The sequence below is a fragment of the Nelumbo lutea genome, chromosome 3 (genome assembly GCF_056320005.1).
Source record: "Nelumbo lutea isolate HS-2025 chromosome 3, American lotus-T2T, whole genome shotgun sequence".
Classification (NCBI taxonomy): domain Eukaryota; kingdom Viridiplantae; phylum Streptophyta; class Magnoliopsida; order Proteales; family Nelumbonaceae; genus Nelumbo; species Nelumbo lutea.
The window spans coordinates 21392600-21416686 of NC_142686.1; the positions used below are offsets into that span (position 1 = coordinate 21392600).

General features: G+C 40.9%; 1 protein-coding gene across 1 annotated transcript in view; it reads right to left on the reverse strand.

Moving 5' to 3' along the window:
- The window catches only part of PPC4 (phosphoenolpyruvate carboxylase 4), a 38590-nt gene that overhangs the window by 12295 nt on the left and 2208 nt on the right, over positions 1–24087 (reverse strand). The window contains exon 9 of the mRNA XM_088974300.1: positions 18521–18662. Within this exon, the coding sequence (XP_088830426.1) occupies positions 18521–18662 (142 nt within the window). The remainder of the gene's footprint in view (positions 1–18520; positions 18663–24087) is intronic.

Genomic DNA, 24087 nt, shown 5'->3' on the forward strand with positions numbered 1-24087 from the left:
ATTTTCTCAATACAAGGGGTATTATAATTCTCCCTGAATATTTAATATAGGAGTCGGTCAACTTTAACTAAGATTTTTGTCTCAAACCTCTCACTTATCTCTTCTGCCTCCTCGTTAATATTAATCAAAACCTCCAAAACATGGAACGAGAGAATTTCAAGAGATCATTCACCTTTTTTTCTGAACTGAGAGAACAAAATGCCATCATCTTTAATGTTGAATATGTTAGTCTTTTCTTGAGTTTAGTGCCGCAGGGGCACATGTGTAATTTTATCTTTTTTATTATTAGAGTGGGTTGCCCTAATATAAATAACAAAAAGGCTGGCGACGTCATCTTATGTTTTTTACTCCAAACCTCCTTTCTCCTTTTCTCTCTTCTACCTTCTCTCTTCTCCCTTCTCTTCCCTCACTGTCCTGACATTCTCACGTGGGTTTACCAAGAAAACATGGTATCAGAGCGACAAATCTGTGCTTAGGAGCAGTGTGATTAGTACTTTTCTTCCTCCAGTTTCTTCTTTTGTCTATTGTGGATCAAATTCAAAGAAAAGGTACATCTGGTTGGTGTGAGGAGACTTACTGTGTAGTTCTTCCTCTTCCTTCTTGGTCGTGGGCCCAGAAAACACCAAGGGAAGGGAAGCCAAATGTTGTGAAGGACTGAAGGGTGTTCCCGATTTTTTTTCTCTTTTCTGTGGATCGATTGATCCTTCTGTACCCAGGTCAGTGGGGTATGCAGGTCTAATGACATGTGGCTACTGTGAAAGTGTTTCCTCTCAGCCTATGTGGATCGAGTGATCCCTCTTTGTTCCCTGAAAGGTGGGCTGTTCAGGTAACTTCTGTGACAGCAGTTTTTTCTTGATTACTGGTGGTGCGCAATCCGGCCGGTCCTAGCTGTCAACGATCTTGCCTCTGGCTAGAGCAGAAGGTGCCTGAAACGGGGAAGAAAGCGAGTATCTCTGGGGAAGGACCCGGTGAGAATGCTCTGAAGCTCAAGTTAGTATCCTCAAAGGCAAGATGATAAACCAGATGGCGCAAAGTTCACATACCTTGCTCTTGGGGGTAGAGAGCCTTTTATAACCACTTCGCGCACTCACTCCTAAGCTTCTACCAGGTCGGGTATGATTATCTATACTTCTGCCAGCTCGGGTGTCCTCACCTCTGCTGGGGCAGAACCGTCACTGCTCTCTTTGTCGGAGCCGTCTTTGTGACTGGAGATGGCGATGGCAGGTGGTCGTTGGAATGCGGCTGTCAAGCGCCAGGTCTCAAGTCAGCCAGGTGCGCTGCCTTGAGATACGGACTCGTTCGGTGTCAGGTACGGTGCGGTTGTCCAGTTCAACGTCCTAGAGGCGAAGTGCTGGAGTGGTGTGCAAGGTGAAGTCTTGAGTTCGGATAGAGGTGTGGCCCGAACTGCCATGAGGCGGGCCAGTTCGGGTTGTTGCCTTTTGTGTTTGTAAGGCTCGGGCTCCTTGTGGGGAGTTCGGACCACGGGTTCCTCTTTTCGGAGCTCGCGCCTTGGTCGTACTGTTGTGCCGAGCTGTTGTCTTTCCACGTGTTGAGTGGTTACGAGGTCGGGCCAAATCTTCCTTCATCAATTACTATTAAAACTACAATGGTCGGGTGGCAAAAAGATCGGTTAATTATTGCTTGAAGGGACTGGTCAGACCTGATATTGATATTTTTTTACATTTGAACTGGTTTAGTAGTGTGGTAATCTGAGAACAAGTGATGTGTGATCAGATTTGATTATGCTGTGTGAGAACAAGAACTAATTTGTGCCTAGAACTATGACTAGACTGAGATTTAATATCTCTTGGAAATAAATCCGATTGAAATATGAGGAAGTAGAGCAGAGAAGGGAAGAAGAGAGAAAAGGAGAAGGAAGAAAGGAAGAAGAAAAGGTTTGGAGCAATAGAACAGTGTTGGTGGCGCCAGCTTCTATTGAATTATATAGGGCGGCAAAAATAAGAAGGGAAAAGACCCTTGTGCCCCTGCTGTAAGTGAGTACAATAAGAGAAATAACAGAAAATTAAAAAAAACGCTTTAACTAGCCAAACAAACCCTAACACAAATAACTAAATTATTTCAACACTCCCCCTCGAGTTGGAGCATAGATGTCAATCATGCCCAACTTGTCACACAAATCATTGTGCCGCACATGATGAAGATCTTTGGTAAAGATATCTGCAAGTTGTTCTTCTGAGCTGACATATGGAGTAAACACTTCTCCATTTACAAGTTTCTCTCGCAGGACTAGATTAGCAGCAATACTAATGGCAGCTTTATTATCACAGTAGAGTGGCATAGGATTGCTCACTGCAAAACCCAGTTCACCTAATAGATTTCTTATCCACGTGATTTCAGCAACCCCATGAGACATCGCTCTATATTCTACTTCAGCACTAGATCTAGCCACCACACTTTGTTTTTTACTTCTCCACGTGAAAAGCACAATACCCACTGGTAGACTTTCAGTCATCAACTACTCCTGCCTAATCAGCATCAGTATATACGTCCACCTTCAAGTGACCATGTTTCTAAAACAGCAAGTCAGCTCCGAGAAACTTCTTGAGGTATCTAAGGATCCTCTCTGTAGCTTCAAAGTGAGTTGTCCTAGGATTGTGCATGAACTGACTAAGGACACCCACTACATAAGCAATATTAGGACTGGTCATAGACAAATACAAGAGTCCCCTACGAGTCTCTGGAACTTCTTCACCTCTTTCAAAAACTCTCCTTGACTGTCTCCCAACTGATGATTAAATTCAATTGGTGAGTCAATTGGTTTTACCCCCAACTTGCCTGTATCTTCTAGTAGATCTAATACATATTTCCGTTGGGAAATAAAGATGCCCTTGTGAGAGTTGGCAACTTCAATTCCAAGGAAATAACGTAAGGGGCCTAGATCTTTCACCTCAAATTGAGTGGCTAAGAATTTTTTTAGTCTTCGTATTTCAGCCTCCCAATCTCCTGTGATAACTATGTCATCCACATACACAATTAGAGCTGCAATTTTCCCTTCACCTCTTTTCACAAATAGAGTGTGATCTGACTGGCATTGTTTGAACCCCATCTATTGAATTATTAAATGGAACTTACTAAACCAAGCCCGAGGTGATTGTTTCAACCCATATAAAGATTTTTTTAACCTGCACACATTTTGTTCACTACCTTTGGCACAAAAACCTAGAGGTTGGGTCATGTACACTTCCTCTTCCAAGTCACCATTCAAGAAAGCATTTTTTATGTCCAATTGGTGAAGTTCCTAGTCAAGATTTGCAATCAATGAAAGAAGAATCCTGATAGAGTTCATCTTGGCTACTGGAGCAAAAGTCTCTGCATAGTCCACTCCATATACCTGTGTAAAACCTCTTGCTACCAGTCTAGCCTTGTACCTTTCAACAGTTCCATCAGCCATGTGTTTCATTGTGAACACCCACTTGCAACCCACTGGTTCTTTCCCTTCAGGAAGATCCACCAACTCCCAAGTGCCATTTTTGTGTAATGCATCAATTTCTTCCTGTATTGTATCTGTCCATTTAGGTTTAGATAAAGCTTTTGCCACATTCTTAGGAACGGGGACATTGTCCACAGAAGAGATGAATGCACGGAATGAAGGTGAAATGTGATCATAAGACACAAAATTAGAGATAGGATGATTAGTGGTACAAGATCTAACACCCTCTCTCTTAGCAAATAGGAACATCAAGATCATTGATGACAGGGGAATCAACATTGAGAGGAACAGCCATATCAATAGGAGCAAGTGTACCTGGCTGATGAGACAGATTTGCCTCTAGTGAATCCGATGATGTTGGTTGCTTAGTGTCAGGTTCCACGGCTGTTGAACTCTACTGGCTTTTATGGCAACGATGAAAGACCCGGAATGGAGGATCGGGTAAAGGAGGTAGTTGAGTTTGTGCCGCCTGTTTCTCCTCAACCCTACTCTCCCCCTGAGGAGAAATCGAGAAGAAATGTTGATTCTCAAAGAATGATACATCAATGGAGACATAGTACTTGCGAAAGGTAGAATCATAGTAGCGATACCCCTTTTGAGATAAAGGGTAACCAAGGAAAACACAAGGAATAGCCCAAGGATCAAGCTTACCTCGAGTAGGGGACAAGTAATGGACAAGGCAACGACAGGAAACAGAAGCTGATGTGGGGCCTTGTACTCTAGTAACCGAGATGGCATACGATTGATGATGTATATAGCACACAAAACTGCACCCATCCAAAAACGTTTTGGCACATTCATATGAATAAATAAGCCACGAGCTACTTCGAGAAGGTGACGGTTCTTCCGTTCAGCAACACCATTTTGTTGGGGTGCCCTAGCACAAGAGCTTCGCTGAAGTAACCCACTCGAAGCAAAAAACTCCGTGAGATCACTATGGAAGTATTCCTTCGCATTGTCCGACTGGAAGATATGGATTTCAGTTTGGAACTGAGTGAACACCATGCGTTGAAAGTCTTTCACAATTTTTGGCACTTCATCTCTAGATCACATAGGGTAAACCCAAGTGTATCTAGAGTAATCATCAATCAAGGTAATGAAGTACTTATATCCAACCTCAATGGGTAGAGTAACAGGGCCCCAAACATTAGAATAAGCAATATGAAATGGAAATTCAGATCTTTTATTTCTCAAAGGTAAGGAACTTCTACAATGTTTACTCAATTGACATGTCTGACACTGTAACTGACTCACTGACAAGGACTCAAACAACTTTGGGAGCATAACTTTTAATGACTCAAAAGAAAGATGACCAAGACGACTATGCCATAAATAGGTTTGACTCTCACTAAACAAACTCATGGACTCTGTAGCCACAGGACCAGCTTTATTTTCCAACACGTAGAGACCATCCACCATGCTTCCTCTACCAATCGTCTTCCTCGAGGCCAAATCCTGAAACACACATGAAGACGAAAAAAAAGTGACTGAACAGTTCAATGAGTGAGTTATACTACTAATGGACAACAAATTTATATGTAATTTCGAAACATGTAGTACATTAGAAAGGGCAAGGCCAAGTGGGAGAGGTATGGTACCTTGGCCAGCTATGGTAGAGAAAGAACCATCAGCTAGTCTCACCTTATCTCTCCTAGAGATAAGGTTATATGTTTGAATAAATTTGACTTACCAGTCATGTGGTTTGAGGCTCCAGAGTCAATAACCCAAGGAGAATCAGTGGTATGAGATGACACATGGAAGGCAGTGGCAACGTTACCTGATGTAGACACGAAAGACGTAGAGGGAGTAGGACCAGAATCCATTTGGCGGAGAGTCCTACCATACAATTCCAAATGGTCATGAAAGGAGTTGATAATTTTTTCCTTAGGGTCAGAACTGGGATGCCTCTCCTGAGTTACCAATGGACTAGTCTCTGGCAACACCATATTACCTGAGTTATACTTTTTTTTTATTCTGCTGACTTGGTTTCTTGCCCTGATCAGGTGTTGACTTCTTACCCAAATCTTGTGCCCATTTAGGTTTTCCATGGAGATCCCAACATGTATCTCTCGTGTGTCTTGTCTTCTAGCATTGAGTGCACCAAAGTTTACTCTCATCATCTGTTCTCTTCTGAGAGTCACCTTTCTTAAAAGCACCTCCAACATTTGTATCTGAATTTCCCCAGACAGCTAGGGCAAATGACTCCCCCTCTACACAATTCATCACACTTCTTCTACTCTCTTCTGACTACACTAAGGCATACACCTCCTGAACTGATGGCAAGTCTTTACTACCCAAGATCTGCACCCTGGTGGACTCATATGAAGGATTCAACCCTAAGAGGAAGGCAAAGACCCGTTGCTTAGATACAAGTGACTTATACGCCTTTGCATCTTCATCACACTTCCAATTCACATTCTGATAGTGATCGAGTTCTTTCCATATCGATGTCAAATCAGAATAGTACATCGAGAGACTCCTCTCCCCCTGCTTGCAAGTAGAGGATTCAACTTGCAATTGATATATCTTGGCATAGTGTCTCTGCTCTGAATAGGTGGACTTTGCTTGTTCCCGTATCTCACAAGCAGTTTCAACCCACATAAAAGTCTTCCTTACCTGTGGCAGCATGGAAACCAAGAGCCATGACATCACCATACTTTCCCATTGATGTATCATATTTTCCCCCTAACAATGATGTAGAGTTTTATTCCCCTAGACCACTCAAGGTAGTTCAAACCATCAAAGGGAATAACAGCCATGGGGAAATTCATATCCATTCCCCCACTCGCTCCATTGTGGCTCCCTGAAATCTCTGAAGTAGCAGAATTCTCAAACGACATGGTAAGCACAAGATTTTTTTATCTAAACTCTCAACTTAGGATCCCTCCTTATATCGACAAAAGCTCCACACACAACAATTCAATTCTGGACTTAATCTGAGCACAAAAAACAATACCAATTTCCAAAGAAGAACTATGACGATACTGATTTTCACCACAGCATTAATCAATAACGTGTAAGTTCCACCACAGCATTAATCAATAAGAGAGATCCTAACACACATGAAATCAGACTAACGAGCAGAGAAAACAGATCATCTATGACCTACAGTCACCTTTTCATAGGTACAGGATCACACGATCCAACAAATAAAAAATATAACCCTCACAAAAGTCTGCCGACATTCAGTGGTTTGAATTCATTTGCTCTCCACTTGGTACATGACCAAGGAAAGAAATAAAAGACGAAAGAAAACTTTAAGGTTGTACCAGTTGCAAATCTGATTTGATCAACCCAGATTCAGTCCTCTGTTCCACCCAAATTCAGCAACTTGAAGAGAAAAAACTTAGTCGCACAGATTCAACAGCCTTGCTTTGATACCATCTTGGCAATAAATCATATTGAAATATGAGGAAGTAGAGAAGAGAAGGGAAGAAGAGAGAAAAGGAGAAGGAAGAAAGTAAGAAGAAAAGGTTTGGAAAAATAGAACAGTGTTGGCGGCGCCAGCTTCTATTATATTATATAGGGCGGCAAAAATAAGAAGGAAAAAGACCATTGTGCCCCTGTTGTGAGTACAATAACAAAAATAACAAAAAATTAAAAAAAAAGCGCTTTAACTAGCCAAACAAACCCTAACACAAATAACTAAATTATTTCAACAATATCTTGACTGAATTGTGAGTCTGTGATTGAACTGAGAACTAATACCTTGACTGAATTGTGACTGAACTGAGAACAAGTTCCATGTCTTTTGAAGATTCCAGTATGTCTGGAGTGACCTCAAGTCAACATGGAACTAGTGGAGGTTTTGACACGAATTTCCCCATGGTTATGATTCCCTTTGATGGCCTCAACTACCTAGAATGGTCAAGGGGAATCAAGCTTTATATAACTGCAAGGGGGAAAGTGGGGTATATCAATGATAGAATTAAGGAACCACAGTCTAGAGGTGTAGAACAAGATAGGTGGGACCAAGAAAATAGCATGGTGATGTCATGGATGTTATTGTCCATGCTGCCACAAGTGAGAAAGACCTTCATGTGGGCATAAACAACTTATCAGATATGGGAGCAGGCTAAATCTACATTTGTTTTTTTTGATCAATAACACTTTCATTAATTCATCAGTAACAATTTACAAGTGGAAGACAAACACACTTATCTTCCAAGAGTCACAAAGAGCTTCAAGAAAGGAAAAAAGAAACCAAAACAATGAATCCCTTTCTGCCCCTTGTTTAGCTAAACCGTCAGCTAGGGAATTAGCAAATCTTTTTAATCCAACATGTCTTAACTTCCATCTCCCGCACCAACCACTTGAATTTCCTCTTCTCATTATTATACTTCCATAAATCATTTTTATCTTTAGTCAACCACCCTATCACCACCTCTGAATCCCCTTCAATTATAAGTTTCTTAATGTTCAAATCCTTAGCTTTCCGAACTCCTTCCATAACTGCACAGATCTCAGCTCTAAGGGAGTCACCCACTCCAATTGAGCCTGAGAACATAGCAGAGATGACCCCATTTTCATCCCTAAAAACACCCCCAGTCCTGGATTGTCCCGGGTTTCCCCTACTACATCCATCAAAGTTTAATTTCAAGAATCCACTAGGTGGGGGGGGGGGGTCCAAACCACACTCATTATTGACTTGGTCTGCGTGCAATTTGCAATTTCACCCCACTTCCTCAGCATGTCATCCATAGTGTAATCTGTGAATATTTCCAAAGATTTCAGCCACTGTACCACCCTAAAATGTATGATAGCCCTCAGATATGCTATTCCTCTCTGAGTTTCTAAGAATATCCTGGAGTTTCTTTCTTCCCATAGTGTCCAACATACTGCAGCCCTTAGTCCTCTCCACATTGTCCTTCCCCTTTTTAACCGCCACCTGAAAAAGGAAGGGGAGAAAAGGCCCTGCATGTCTGAATGGGGATTCCAGCTGCATCCAAATAAGGAGAAAGCCCAATCCCACAATGACCTCGCGAAGTGGCAAAACACCATTAGGTGAAAACCAGTCTCCCCAACTGCTTTACACAAAACACACCACTAAGGTGACAAGCAAGTATTGGGTTTCTTCTTTTGGAGTAGATCACCAGTGTTGATTCTTTCCAGATAGGCTTCCCAACAAAAACTACCAACCCTAGGAAGTATAGCTCTGCACCAAACCTCACCAACAGGGAAAGGGGACAAAGTAGGACTAGTGGACTGACTTAAGACTTTGAAGAACGAAGCACAAGAAAAAATGCCATTGGGGGTAGGTGTCCAAATTCTAGAATCCGCCCTAGTGGGGTCTATGACAACGTTATCAAGAAGTGCAAGAAGGCTCAAAATACAGTCGAAGTCTAAGTCCCTCAAATCCCTTCTTAGACCCAAGTTCCACCCAATCCCAAAAGTGGAAGAAGACGGGGTGGTGAAAGACGATATCGCCTCATTTTTCAAATCAGAAAGAGCATACAAAGACGGAAATTGATCCTTTAGAGGGGCGCTCCCCACCTAGGTTTGTTCCCAAAATTTTATGGAGTTACCGGAATTCAAGTCATACCTAATATTAGGGAAGAAAACTGGTAGCAGGTCATGAATGGCTTTCCAAGGAGAATTGCTTGTGATCCTAGCTCTGATTCCAACGTCCCATCCATTGTGCTCCAGCCCATGTATACTTGCCACTATTCTAGCCCATAGCTTCTCCTTCTCCATAGGAAACCTCCACAACCACTTCCTCAACAGAGTCATATTCCTTCTCCTAATACTCCCAAGCCCCAAACCATCACACGACTTACTCCTACACACTATTTCCCAGCTAACTCTATGATCCCTCTTCTCCTCTCCTGGCTCCCACAGGAAATCTCTCATTATCTTCTCTAATATGTTAGCAATCTTCACTGGGATTTTAAACACCGACTTGAAAAAGATGGGTAAGTTAGCAAGCGTGGCCTTAATTAGTGTAATTCTCCCACCAAGAGAGAGGTAGTTCTTTTTCCAGGATACCAATCTTTTTTCAAACCTTTCCATCACCGAGTTCCAAAAACTCTCTCTTGGGATTATCACCTAATGGTAATCCTAAGTAGTTCAAAGGCCACCCTGAAACTTCACACCCCAGCACTTCAGCACTCTCCCCAATCTCTCCCTCCTCCAAATTCACCCCCACTACACAGTTTTTCCCAAGGTTAACCTTCAAATTGGACATTTGCTCAAACAGTTGTATCACCGGCTTTAAGTTCCTGATAAACCTCACATCACCGCCTTCACAAAACAAAATCGTGTCATCAGCAATCTGTAAGTGAGTGAGGGGGGTTTCCACCCTCCCGACCCTCCAGCCTCTAATGAGCCCCCTATAATCTGCTCTGTGAATCAGTTTCCCCAAAACCTCCGCAATTAAAATGAACAAGAAATGAGAAAAAGGGTCTCCTTATCTTATACCCCTACTGGCTGGAAAGAAATCTACCACGGTCCCATTCACTAGCACTAAATAATGACAATTCCGGACACAGCCCATGATCCACTTACACCATCTAGCCCCAAACCCGAATTTAGTTAAAACTTTCCTCAAGAACTCCTAGTCCACCAAGTCATAAGCCTTTTCCAAGTCCAGCTTACAGAACACTCCCTTCTTCTTATCCCTCTTAAAGTTCTCCACACTCTCATTAGCAATTAAAATCTGGTCTGTAATTTGTCTTCCACTCACAAAAGCTCCTTGATAGTGTGCAATGATATCTGGCAATACCTTCTTCAGCCTCAAAGACAACACTTTAGAAATGATCTTATACAAGCTATTAACCAAGCTTATTGGCCTAAAATCCTTCGGGTGGGATGCATCTTTCTTTTTTGGAATTAAGGCTATAAATGTAGAGTTCACACCCGGATTGACAATTCCTCTCCTGAAAAACTCCTCAAACACCCACAAGAGATCATCTTTCAAGATATCCCAACAGTCCTAATAAAAAGCCATTGTAAACCCATCCGACCCCGGAGCTTTCGTTCTATCCATAGAAAACACAGCCTCCTTGATCTCTTCTATATTAAAGCTTCTTTCCATCCTTCTCCTGTCCTCCACCCCTACATCTGGCCAATCCAAACCTTCTACTCACGGGCCTTCTTAGAATAGATTTGAAGTGCTCCACACAGGCCCTGGCAATCTCCTCTTGTTGTACTAACTCAACTCCATCTACTACCAATTTGGAGATAAAGTTCTTCCTTCTCCTGCCATCTGCTAGAGAGTGGAAATACCTAGTGTTTCTATCTCCCTCTTGCAACCATTTACACCGAGATCTTTGCCTCCAACTAATTTCCTCCTTGTGCAGACAGTCCTCTAACTGTCTTCTCAATTCTCTCCTGAGGCCGTTGTCTTCCTCTCCAAATTCTCCCCTTTCCTCTTTAAAGTCAAGGCCTTCAATCTTCTTCATCAAGTCTCCCTTTCTTTCTTCTAACCTCTCGAACTCCATCAAATTCCACTCCCTGATTCTTGCTTTCAAGAATTGTAGTTTCTTATGGAATCTCATCCCCTCCCACTCCACCAGCGGGTTACACTCATGCCACCACTCCCTCACTTTGTTAGGAAACCCTGGATGAAGTAACCACATATTTTCAAATCTAAAGGGGGTAGGACCTCCACACCTTCTTTCCTCCTTACATAACACTATGGGCCAGTGATCGGAGGTCACCCTTGGGAGAGCTCTAGAATCCAAGGTTCCCCCAATGTTCTTCCTAATCCAAAGAGAACAGGAATCTATCCAGCTTAGAGCAAATGGGTCTAGATTGGAGATTTGACCATGTAAATGCCTTATGTGCTAGGGGAATCTCTTTAAGCTCAAAGGCATCCACAAAACTGTTAAACTTCCTCATGCTTTTTGTCACCCTCTGGTTAACCGTATTGGATACCTCCGAGAATCTAATCACATTGAAATCCCCACCCATGCACCAAGGCCCATACCACAACCCTCTAACATCAGACAGTTCCTCCCACAGCTCCTTTCTCTCTCTGTAGTCCTTCGGTCCATAAACATTTGTGAGCACCCACATATAATCATCCTCTTGCTGCTTAAACTTCATGGAAACCGAGTACTTTCCGATCAACTCCTTCGGACCTTCAACCACATCCCTCTTCCACATTGTTACAATCCCCCCGGAAGCACCCCACGATGGAGCCACTACCCAGCTAATAATCCCCACGGCTTTCCATACACTCCTTGCCCACTTGTCATTAAACTACATTCTCTTAGACTCTTGCAACAGCACAATGTCTGAGTCATACTGTCTTATTACCTCTTTTATTGTTGCTCTCTTCTTTGCACTCCCAATTCCCCTCAAATTCCAACTAAGAATCTTCATTCCGCTTCTTTTTAAAAACCCCTTGCCACCTACCCACTACTTTCCCCCTTTCCTTCTATCTCCTTTTACCTCGAGCTTCTTGTCTCCTTCTACATCTCTCTTTAATCTCTCTACTTCACTCAACCTCCTCTTCTTTGTTATGATCTGCATCTTCCTCTTCTGTAAACTTTCTTTCAACTCGTTCAAATCTTCCAGCCTACAGCCCAACTTCCCTACAAATTCTGCTATTTTGTCTTCTCTCACCAATTCCACCACCCCTACCCTTCCTACAGAATCCCCTTCATCTCTGTCCACCTGCCTTTCCTTTCTCTCCTCTAGTCCCACCTCAGTTCTTTCCTCTCCAACCTTCCTCCCTTTAATGTTACCTCCCTCCTTCCCTGCTTTCTCCCCGTAATCCTCTCCATCTCTACCCTCATTCCTTTCCCTCCTCTCCACTAACCCCTCCTCTCTTCCTTCCTCCTCTTCCCTCTTCCAGATCAGCTTCCCTTCCACTTCCTTAAACACTATTTCAATGATTTCCCACACTTTTCCACTCCTATACCTTTCTTCACGCACCTTCCCACATTCCTTCCTTCCCCTCTCCCCCTCCTCAGAGAGCCCGCCTACTAGCTCGACTACATATTCATGGGCTACAGGACATGGTACAGGAACGGAATCTGGAACCAAAGACACAGGAGACACATTAGTAGCACAAACCGAAATCACAAGGTTACCCGGGACTGATGGACAAGCTAGAAAAGGACTGCTCCCAGCCTCCCTCTCTTGTTCCGGAGGTTGGTAAACATTTATCTTCTTGAGTTGGTTGGGAAGTACTTTTGTCCTTTGGTCAACCTGGTGATCTTTCCACTCTACCCCTGGGTCACCCCTAGATGGTGTATTCCTGTTGTGCTTCCGGTTCTCCCGGTTTTCCCCTTCTGATAAACCTTGCACACTCTGTGGTCTTGGGAATGAGATAAGCCGATTGCAGTCTTCACCCTGAAATAATCTTACAATATTCCACCCTTCCATGTCATCTCCAGCACAGTTGCCTTCATCGTTTACACTACCCACGCTAGAGCCATCAACAAAAAGGTCCTCCGATTCATCATCGCCTTCACTGCACTGCACACATCCTTCTATCTTCTCTTTCTTCTCTTCAGTTCTTCCCCTAGTGAAACTTGGCTTCGGCCTCTCTAAGAAGCCTCGCAAGGGGCTAAGCTCCTTCAGACTTCGTCGGGAGACCCACTGTAAAGCCCGCTTCTTTTCTGGTTTCCGGCGCTGCGCGCATTCCCCCTTTTGCCTCGCAACTAGGGACGATGATAGACCGTAACCATTGTCTATCTTAGTCGAAACCCCAGTCACGTGTTTCACTAAAGGCTCACGCGCCTTTTTAACAAGCTGGGTCGGGCCCGCTGACCTATTTGGGCCTTTAAAAATACCACTAGCAGTCCACATGGGCTTTTGCTTTGGCCCATTCTTAACCACCTGCAAGCTCACGTGACTTTTAAGAAGGTCACGCACGTCCAACCCCGGGCTCAGTTTGGTTTTAATAGGTCTCGGTTCGGTTCTTCCTTGGAGCAACCCCTTTTCCTTGTTCAAACAAGTCAGATTAGCACCGGTTACAGCCTGTGCAAAGGACCTGCCACCCTCCAGACTGTTCACTGCTTCCACACGCGAAAATTCCACCCCCTGAATGCTACCCTTTTGTTTCTCCAGCATTTATTTTTCCATTTTAGTGAAAGTGTTTTTCTTGTTTGAATCCTCCAACCCTTTCTTGCCACGCAGCTCTTCTTCTTCAACCTTCTCATCTCCCTCCCTACGAGCCTCTTTCCAGAACACCGATTCAGTGGATGAAGCCAGCCACTACATATTCAGAACGGCATTATGACAAAATATATCAGTTGTAGGCTGTATCCTCAACTTGTAAGCAAGGGGAGAGGAGTCTCCATCTACTATTCAGATTTGACCTCTATTTGGAAAGAACTAGATCATTATCAGAACATAGACTGGAAATGTGATGCAAATGCTAAAGCCAAGAAGTCTATGGTTTCCTAGCAACGGGTTTTTGCTTTCCTCTTAGGGCTGAATTCTACATATGAGTCTACCAGGGTTCAGATATTGGGGAGTAAAGATCTCCCATCAGTGCAAGAAGTGTATGCCCTAGTACAGTTAGAAGAGAGCAGACGGAATGTGATAAATAATTTTGAGGGGGACCAAATTGCATTAGTAGCAAAAGGGAGTGTTGTTACAAGAAGTAGTACTTCCTTTAAGAAGAGTGACTTCCAGAAGAAAGGTGATGACAAGGATAAACTACGGTGCACTCATTGTTAGAAGTCTAGACACATTCGGGATACATGTTGGGAACTTCATGGGAAGCCAAAGTGGGCCCAGGAGGTGAGTAAAAAACCAGACTAGAATAATAAACTGGGACAGCAAGGTCAAAAGAAGTTTAATACAGCAAACTTGGCCTCTCAGGAGCCTCAATCATCTACCACTTCCATGAGCCCTTCCGTGACTGATCCTAGGGAAGATATCCCTAATTCTTTCCGTGACAATTTGGAACTATATGAGAGGGCAATCCGCCAGATGGATTCTACTTCTCCCCCCTCGACTTCCTTTGCGTCTACATCAAGTAATGGTAATTCTTCCACAGCTTTCCATGTGTCCTCTCATCCCTCAAACTCGCCTTGGATAATAGATTCTGGAGACTCGAACCATATGATGAGTAAGTTCAATTGTTTTCAATCTTATCATTTGTTATTTGGTCGGGACAAGGTGAGACTTGTTGATGGTTCTTTCTCCACAATAACTGGTCAATGAACCATCTCCATTCCTCTTAGACTCACCCTTTATGGTGTTCTACATGTTCCAAAACTACCTATAAATTTGTTCTCTGTTAGTAGTATAGCAAATTCGTTAAACTGCTCAGTAACCTTTTTCCCTTCTTGTGTGATACAGGATTTGACCTCGGGGAAGATGATTGGTAGAGGTCGTATGGTGAATGGTCTTTACATGCTAGAGAATAAAGCTAGTCTTGCGGCTATTGAGTCCAAGAGTTTGTTTAGTAAGAGTCAAGTCTATTTATGGAATAGTCGTTTGGGTCATTTATCTTTTGAATTGTTGTTCAAGTCAGTGTCAGTGTTTGAACTCACATGTCAAACTTGTCAGTTGAATAAACATTGTAGAAATCATTTTACTTCAAGGAATAATAAATCTAATTTTCCTTTCCATATTGTTTATTCTGATGTTTGGGGCCTTGTTACTTTAACACCCGATACTGGCTATAAGTATTTCACTGCACTTATTGTTGACTACTCCTGATATACATGGGTGTATCCTATGAGGTCCAGAGATGAAGTACCCAAAATTATCAAAGATTTCCAATGCCTTATATTCACTCAATTTCAAACGGAGATCCAAATTTTCCAATCAGATAATGCCAAAGAGTACTTTCATAGTGATCTCATGGAGTTTTTTGCTTCGTGTGGATCCATCCATCGTAGCTCTTGTGCCAGAACCTCCCAACAAAATGGTGTTGCCGAAAGAAAAAAACCACCATCTCCTTGAAGTTGCTTGTGGATTACTCATACACATGAATGTTCCTAAACGTTTTTGGTTGGATGTAGTGTTATGTGCTGCCTATCTTATCAACCATATGGCATATGTCATCTCGCTTGTTAGGGTACAAGGCCCCTCATTAGCTCCTATTTCCCAAGGCTCCACTCTTCTCCATTTCTATCAGTGTCTTTGGTTGTCGTTATTTTGTTCAAAACCTATCTCCTACTCATGGTAAACTTGATCCCCGTACCATTCCATGTGTATTCTTAAGTTATCCTTCTTCTCAAAAAGGCTATCGGCGTTTTGACCCCGTTTCCAGAAAATATTTTGTCTATGGATGTGTCCTTCTTTGAGAGTGACCCTTTTTTCCCTGTTTCTCCTCAGGGGGAGAGTAAGGTGGAGGAGAAATGAGTTCAGGTTCTTCCACCTTTGCCTGACCCTCCTTTGTTCCATGTTTTTACTCATCATCACAAGGGCCAGCCGAGTTCAAGAGTTGTGGAGCAACTTGAAGTTGTACCACCAACACCACCGGATTCACCGAGAACAAATCCTACCCAACCAGGTACTCTTATTCCTATTGATGTTTTTGATCCTCTTGCTATTGATACTCCATCTACTAATGACCTAGACATTCCTATTGCAAAAAGGAAGAGAGTTAGGTCTTATACCACCAAGCATCATATTTCCCATTTTGTTTCCAATGAGAAATCTCACCCTCTTTTTGTGCTTTCCTTTCTTCCATTGATAGTCTCTATCCCTAAAAATGTTGTAGAAGCTCTCTTAGTACCTGAATGGACAGATGCAATGAAAGAATAGATAAATGCCTTATATAAAAATGGTACGTGGGAGTTGGTGGATCTTCTTGAGGGTAAGGAACCGGTAGGATGTAAGTGGGTGTTTACAGTGAAGCACAAGGCTGATGGCACTATAGAAAGGTACAAGGCCAGGATAATGGCAAAAGGGTTTACCCAGGTAATATGGGGTAGATTATGTAGAGACTTTTGCTCCAGTAGCTAAGATGAATTTCATCAGAGTTCTTTTCTCTCTTGCTGCAAATCTTGATTGAGATATTCATCAACTAGACATCAAAAATGCCTTCCTAAATGGAGACCTTGAGGAAGAGGTATACATGGTACAACCCCCTGGCTTTAGTTTCCAAGGCAAGGAGCAAAGAGTGTGCAAGTTAAAGAAGTCCTTGTATGGTCTAAAACAATCACCTAGGGCTTGGTTCAACAAGTTTCATTTCGCTATGCAGCAGATTGGCTACAAATAATGTCAGACTAACCAATACATTATTGATTGTGTATGTTGATGACATAGTGATCACAAGTGATTGAAAAGTTGAAACTCAAAGGCTAAAGAACCTCTTAGCCACTCAATTTGAGGTGAAGGATCTAGGTCCCTACGGTATTTCCTTGGAATTGAAGTGGCCCGCTCACAAAAGGGGATCTTCATTTCTCAAAGGAAATACATCCTTGATCTATTACAGGATTCAGGAAAACTAGGGGTTAAGCCAGCTGACTCTCCCATTGATCCAAATCATAGACCGGGTGATTGTTGCGGTGAGATTATCAAGGATGTAAAGCAATTCCAGAGACTTGTGAAAAGGCTCCTGTATTTGTCCATGACCCGGCCAAACATTGCTTATGTCGTAGGTATTCTTAGTCAGTTCATGCATGCTCCTAAGACCACACACTTAGAGGCAGCCGAGAGGATCCTCAGATATCTAAAGAAATTTCTAGGAGTTGGTTTGCCATTCCAAAAGTATGGGCATTTGAAGGTTAAAGTATATACAGATGTTGATTGGGCTGGATCAGTTGTTGGCAGAAAATCCACTAGTGGTATTGTTCTTTTGTGGGAAGAAACCTAGTCACATGGAGAAGAAATAAACAAAGTGTGGTGGCTAGGTCTAGTGCTGAAGTTGAGTATAGGGCAATGTCCCATGGGGTGGCTGAAGCTATGCGGACAAAGAATTTGTTGAGCAAACTGGGTTTTCAAATTGATAGCCCCATGTCCTTGTATTTTGATAACAAGGCTACCATCAACATTGCAGCCAACCCAATTCTTCATGATAGAACTAAACATATTAAGGTTGACAAAGAGAGAAGAATGTTAATGGGGAAGTGTGCACCCTATATGTTAGTTCTAAGGAGCAACTTGCAAACATATTTACAAAAGGCTTACCCCACTCAGGTCACAATGATTTATGTGACAAGTTGGGCATGATTGACATCTATGTCCCAACTTGAGGGGGAGTGTTGAATATGTTAGTCTTTTCTTGAGTTTAGTGTCACAGGGGCACATATGTAATTTTATCTTTTTATTATTAGAGTGGGCCGCCCTAATATAAAAAACAAAAAGGTTGGTGCCGCCAGCTTATGTTTTTGACTCCAAACCTCTTTTCTCCTTTTCTCTCTTCTCCCTTCTCTTCCCTCATAGTTTTGAATTCTCACATGGGTTTACCAAGAAAACATTTACAAAATGTAAAAGCACCATATTATTGCTTCTGGACCTTCTTACCTGATGATCCTAGATAACAGTCCCTAGAAAATCAGGCAAAGTAAAAAGCTAGGTTTTTGGGTACTAAACTTTGGCATAACCATGTAAGCACTTACCACTTAGACAACTAAGCAAACCCAAGTCACCAAGGAGATTCATATGCAATGATTTTTTATAGGCATTTCATATGTGATGCATAGTTAATTACTGCATTGAAACGTCTCATGTATTTAGCCTTCTCCAGATGTTAGCTTGAGTATTTGTTGTTCTCATATACTTGTTCAAAACCATAAATTGTTCATGCAACATATGTACTACGATTACTAGTCAATGATTCTTAATATTTTAGTATGGTTTATGATCTGTAGATTCTTGTCATTAAATCATGGATTCAAAATTTATAAAGGATATTATATATGCCCATGTTCGATTGTCACGTCACTTGGGCCTATATTAATTATGCTTATGGGGTATTAGTATTTAAATATTCCATATTACAAAATTCATGATTTATGGCACCTAATGCCATGGATTTGTAACCTTTATCAGAAAAATGGCTCACTCACTTCCTAGGCTGTTAAACCACCAACTTCTCACCTACTTTTGTTTCATTAACTTGCTTGGTGGGTTTCAACAAATAAACCATAAAATTAGGATATAATAAAAATAGTTTTAATTCCATTCAATCATATTAAGGATGTGCCAAACCTTTATGTAGGATCTCATGAGCAAGTCTTGACAATCTCTCACTGCATCCCTTCATGGAAAGCTCAAACCTAAGGCTGTCAACCTCCCGAATGTAGAGATCAATTGCCATCCACTGAGATAACAAAGAGACATCTCTTGTTACCTGTAACAACAATAAAAGCAGTAAAATAAGTTTATGACATGACAGTTAATGACTGAGGAATCATATAGGAAAAGTAAACCAAAACAACCAATTTTACATTTTGACACTCGCTTCCAAGAAAGGTAGAGGTGAGTGTAGTAGAACTGATTTCATTTGTTTATTTTCTTAGTCTTATAATTTTCTTGCATCCAAACTTCAAACTCCTAGAAAAAGTAAAGGAATCTAAAAGCATAACCAAATTATGACTTTATGACATAAATTGTAGGATATCTAGATTTCATTCCTACAAAACTAAGCCAAGGATAATAATAAAAGAATCCAGCCTAAGGACCTCAATACAACTATAGCTACACCACTTAGACATATGTACCAGTGCAAACACAAGACCCCAATTAACCAGATGCATGAACACAATCCGTACAGATTGGAAGAGGAGGGAATCTGTCTAGGACAGCTAAGCAAGAAAGGGAAGGGTTAGAAAGTGAATTGGAGAGAATAGTTTATAGAGAAGAGGTTAGTTGGGGGCAGAAATCAAGGGCAATTTGGCTTAAAGCTGGAGATAAAAAACATGGCTACTTTCCATGCTTATGCTAATGCTAGCAGGAGAAACTTAATTTCAAGGATTCAAGTAGGAGATGAAGTGGTGGGTACTTGGGGATACAGGAGAAGGTGTGAATTTCTATAAGAAGCCTTATACCACAAGACCTTGGCACTGGTTTTCTTTGGAGAGACTGCACCTAAAAAAGTTAGTGAGCTTTTGGTAAATTGGATTGAAAGAGAGTTTGAGGTGGCAGAAATCAAGGAAGCTTTAAAGGAAATAATCAGTGATAAAGTAATGGAACAGGATGCTTTTAATTTTACTTTCATCAAAGCAAACTTGACTGTTTTGGAGGAATATTTCTTGCTGATATTCAAGGAGTTTTATGATGAAATTTTGTTGGAAAAATGGGTAATGCTGCTTTTGTCTCTCTAGTTCCGAAAAAGAAGCGGGTGGTAGACAAAATATTTCAGACCAACGAACCTGATCTGTAATCCCTACAAGCTGCTAGCAAAGGTGTTGCCAAAGAGATTAAGACAAGTGATTCATGAGGTAGTGGGTGAAACACAGATGGCGTTTGTGCAAGGGAGGCATATTTTGGATGGGGTGTTGGTGGCAAGTGAATGTACAGATTCAAGGACATGAAGTGGGAAAATGGGATTGGTGTGTAAGATTGATGTTGAAAAAGCATATGATCATGTGGAGCAAAGTTTCTTGGAGAAGGTACAAAGATTGATGGGTTTTGGAGAAAGGTGGAGAAGCTGGATGTTGACATGTGTATCTTTGGCATCCATCTCGATCCTTATTAATGGTGTCCCGCCAGAATTTTTCCAAGCATCTAAGGGGCATTCATCAAGGGGACCCCATCTCCCCTTTACTCTGTGTGCGCCTAGGTTTGGTTGGTGGCTTTAAAATAGGGCCAAATGGCTCATGTATATCTCACTTGCAATATGCTGATGAGTGATGACACATTAATCTCCTTGGAAGCATCAATGGAGTAGGTTCTAAATTTGAGGGCTATTTTGGTGAGCTTTGAAATGTTGACAGGTTTGGGAGTGAATGTGTCCAGGAGTGTTGTGATAGGAACTGGATGTATTAGAAATTAAGTGCTATCTAAACGTTCTGCAATGTTTGATTGTAAAATTGGGGAACTCCCATTTACCTATTTCGGCTTTCCGGTTAGTTCTAAATCATATTCAGCATCTTTGTGGTGGCCAACCATTACTGAAATAGTGGAGAGGAGACCAGATAGCTGGAAGGCCAAATATCTATCTTTGGGGGAAAGGATTACACCCATAAGAAGCACTCTTTCAAGCTTACCAACTTACCTGTATTTATTAGAAGTACCAGCAAAGGTGGCAAAGAGTGTGGAGAAGATTCAAAGAGATTTCTTACAGAAAGGTTTCAGGGGAGTTAAGAAATGCCATCTTGTTAAGTGGGACAAGGTTTGTAGTCCAAAGAGTGGAGATGGGTTGAGGATAAGAAGGTAAGAATCTTTAATAAGACATTGCTTGAGAAATGACTTTGGAGATTCAGGTTCAATAAGAAAAAGGAGTCACTTTGTAGGAGAGTGGTGGTGAGGAAATATGGGGTTGTGAGGTTTGTGTGGGAACCGAGGGAGGTCTCCACTTCATATGGGGTGAGTGTTTGGAAAGGAATGATGTCTTTTAACCAAGAATTCAAAAACTTAACAAGAGTGTATTATGCTGCTTTTGGATTGGGAGGCAGAAGAGTGTTATGCTGCTGGAAAATAAACTTGAAAAATTGAAGATCTCAAGCTCTTTAAGGGATGAATTATGGTGGAAAGAGTGCAAATAATGAGAGGTCCTCTGTGAAACCCTTCTATGCAATCTTGATTAAAGCCACTTGGACCCATCACAGGTTGGTGGTGTATGGGGTAATCCTGTTCCACTGAGAATAGAAGCATTTGTGTGCCTCGTTGCAATGGGCATCATTCTAAAGTGGATCTTTTTCTTTTCTTTTTTGATTGATAGCTGCAAATCTCATTTATAAAATGAAAAGGTGGTAAAAGTACAAGGAGTATAATTACAGTGAACAGTCAATGAGAGATGAAACCTATTCTCTCTCCAAAACTAAATTTTAAGAATAAGGTTCTGGCATGGGCAGTATTTGCTACATATGCCGTGAGCAAGAGACAGTGTGCCATTTCTTTATCTCCTGTAAGGTTGCCAATTTCACTTGGCGTTTCTTCTCTTCCCTGTTCAGAGTTAGAGGTTTTCAGCCAAGGACTCATGCAGAAATCTTCTCTTCTTAGCCAATGATTAGAGGTAGTAAAAGTGCTAGATCGATTTGGAGCTGCATCCCTTTTGCAGTCTGCCGGGGCATTTGAAAGGAGAGGAACAAAAGATTGCTTGAAAACAAGATCAGGGGCATAGAAAGACTGACCAGGCGGACATAGGAAAATTTGTTTTAGAGTGGATGTTGGTCCATCCAGACTCTGCACAAGTTAATAAATCAGATTTGGGGGATAGGTTTTGGGAAGTGATGGAATTGCAAAATTATGTTTCTGATTGTATCTTTCAGTAGTCTTGTTTCTTTTCCTGAAGGTGTTGCCTTAACACCTTATTAGATTGTAAACTTGTAATCTTTTTTCTATTTTATTTAATGAACTATTTCCTTTTACAATCAAAAAATAAGTATCATTCAACTTCATGCATTAATTGAATAAATAGGCAGAACAGGTTTTTAATACAAGCATGTTTCAGAATTCAGATCATCATAAAATAAAGGTCACTGCTATTAAGATTAAGTAGGATGGGAAGGAGAAAGTCCAATGGGATGAACATTGTGGAAAAGGAGTGAAAGAAGACCACACTATTACCTGCAGTAACTTCAAAAATAAACCTTTTGTTCCAATAAATCAACTCTAACATTTCAATTAACTTTAAATTAAAAAAAAAAAAATCAACCCAAACATTTCAACTGAACAGTTATATTTATAGAATAATCATGAGTGCTCGGATATCCCTTACATGCTCCAACTTCAACTAGGAAGCTAACCCAAAACAAATTCCAACTACTTTAAAACTAAGGCAACCTAATAAGTAACCCATATGGACTTCAAATAAGGATTCTAACTCCTGAAATAACTTTAATACTTTCTAATCCTAATAAAAACTAACTTATTATAAAAAAAACAAAAGTTATCAAAAATAGGAAATAAAGATTTTATTATAAATAGTATTGCAGGAATAAAGTCAGAAAGTTGCCATAAATAGTAATTTCAATTTTGACCAAGAATATTAAATTTTTAGAAGACTTAAAATCCCTGTTCCTAAGATGCCAAAAAAACAGAAAAATAAATTTTATAGACTCGAAAAGTACTAAAATCCAAAACAACCAAAAATTATGAAATGAATTGGTTGAAAACTGAATTCTTTCTCTATGGATTTTTCCTTGCTTACAAGACAGCATCACTTTAGCCTGGTGGGAATGATCAGAAAGAAAATGTAAGGCTAAATATCAATACAAAAACAGATGAAAAGTGCAGAGAAAGAACTACTTACCCTCAAACTAGTTTCAAGGACGATTATGAAAGTTGCATGGATAAAAGTTTGATTTCTATGAGCATACCAAAGTGTTCAACCTACTAATTGTGAACTATAAGTGTCTTACTCCAAAAGAATAACTTCCTGCTCTACTTGTTTGGGCTGTGATAGCATACTCATGAATCAGTGACTAAGTACCATTTGAATCCAAATATGCTATGCATTCACATCTTCAGACAAGTGCCTTCTAGTGGTAAATTAGTTACTACTGAACTCACAGAACGTTCTAAACATGGCTAATTCAAGTTTGGTCAAGGTCAAGATCATGAAAACCCTGTGGTGGTAAAATATTTAATTGTTTCAGAACATGGTAATGTATTTGGAATGACTGAACAAGAGGTAAATGAATTTATTCGTGGAACTTACCAGAGTGGTAGGTAGCAAGGTTATAAACTACACTGATGATCCCAAGGCTTTTTTAAGGGGACCTAAAAAATGAAAAACTACATGCTAATCCAAGAAATCCAAATGTTTCAATAGAAACTAAATCCAGAAAGTTCAAATGATCGGAAAAAATAGAATATTTAATAACAGTCGCACAAAAAGGCCAAACCTCTAACTAATTTCAGTTTATCATACAAGGTAACTTAATTATATTCTGAAAAAACTATAAACTCCCAAAATTACATAGCCACTCCAAGTTTGGAATTTAAAAGAGGTATAGAGAATGTCCCCTTAGATCCAAAGAGCAACCATCAATGGACTTTTGACTATCAAGTTATGATCACAAGAAGGTGAGTGTGTTATTCTTCTCTTATCAAAAGAAAACTCAAATAAAATCCATTTTGATATCTAATATTCATACAAAATTTATGATGAGACCACCATCTGTTCATTTTATTTCTCACTATATCACTTAGAGAAAACAGTATGCTAGAAAAAAAAAATACACATTTGTTATGAAATATATCAAAGCATTCCAAATTTAATGGCAAAATTTCAGAGAAGACAAATATGTAACATGGATTTTTTATTTTCTACTTCTCAAATCATTTGAGAAAGCAGGGATCAAATCTTGATTAATTGTATTCACGTGCACACAAGAGACCATTGCTTGATGCAATGGTAAAATCTCACGCTGAAAAGTATAAGAATGTGGGTTTCTCAGGGTTGCCACTTTGTGATAAACTCCAAAGCTTAGGCACCATTGCTTGATGCAATGGTAAAGAAAAATCTGAGGTTGAAAAAGCATCAGAATGTGGGTTTCTCAGGGTAGCCACTTTGTGTTAAAATTCCAGAGTTTAGGTCCACACCCAATCAACCCTTCTCAAGATCCTGGCTTGCATGGACCAGCATTAGGGAATGGCCTTTTTGTTTC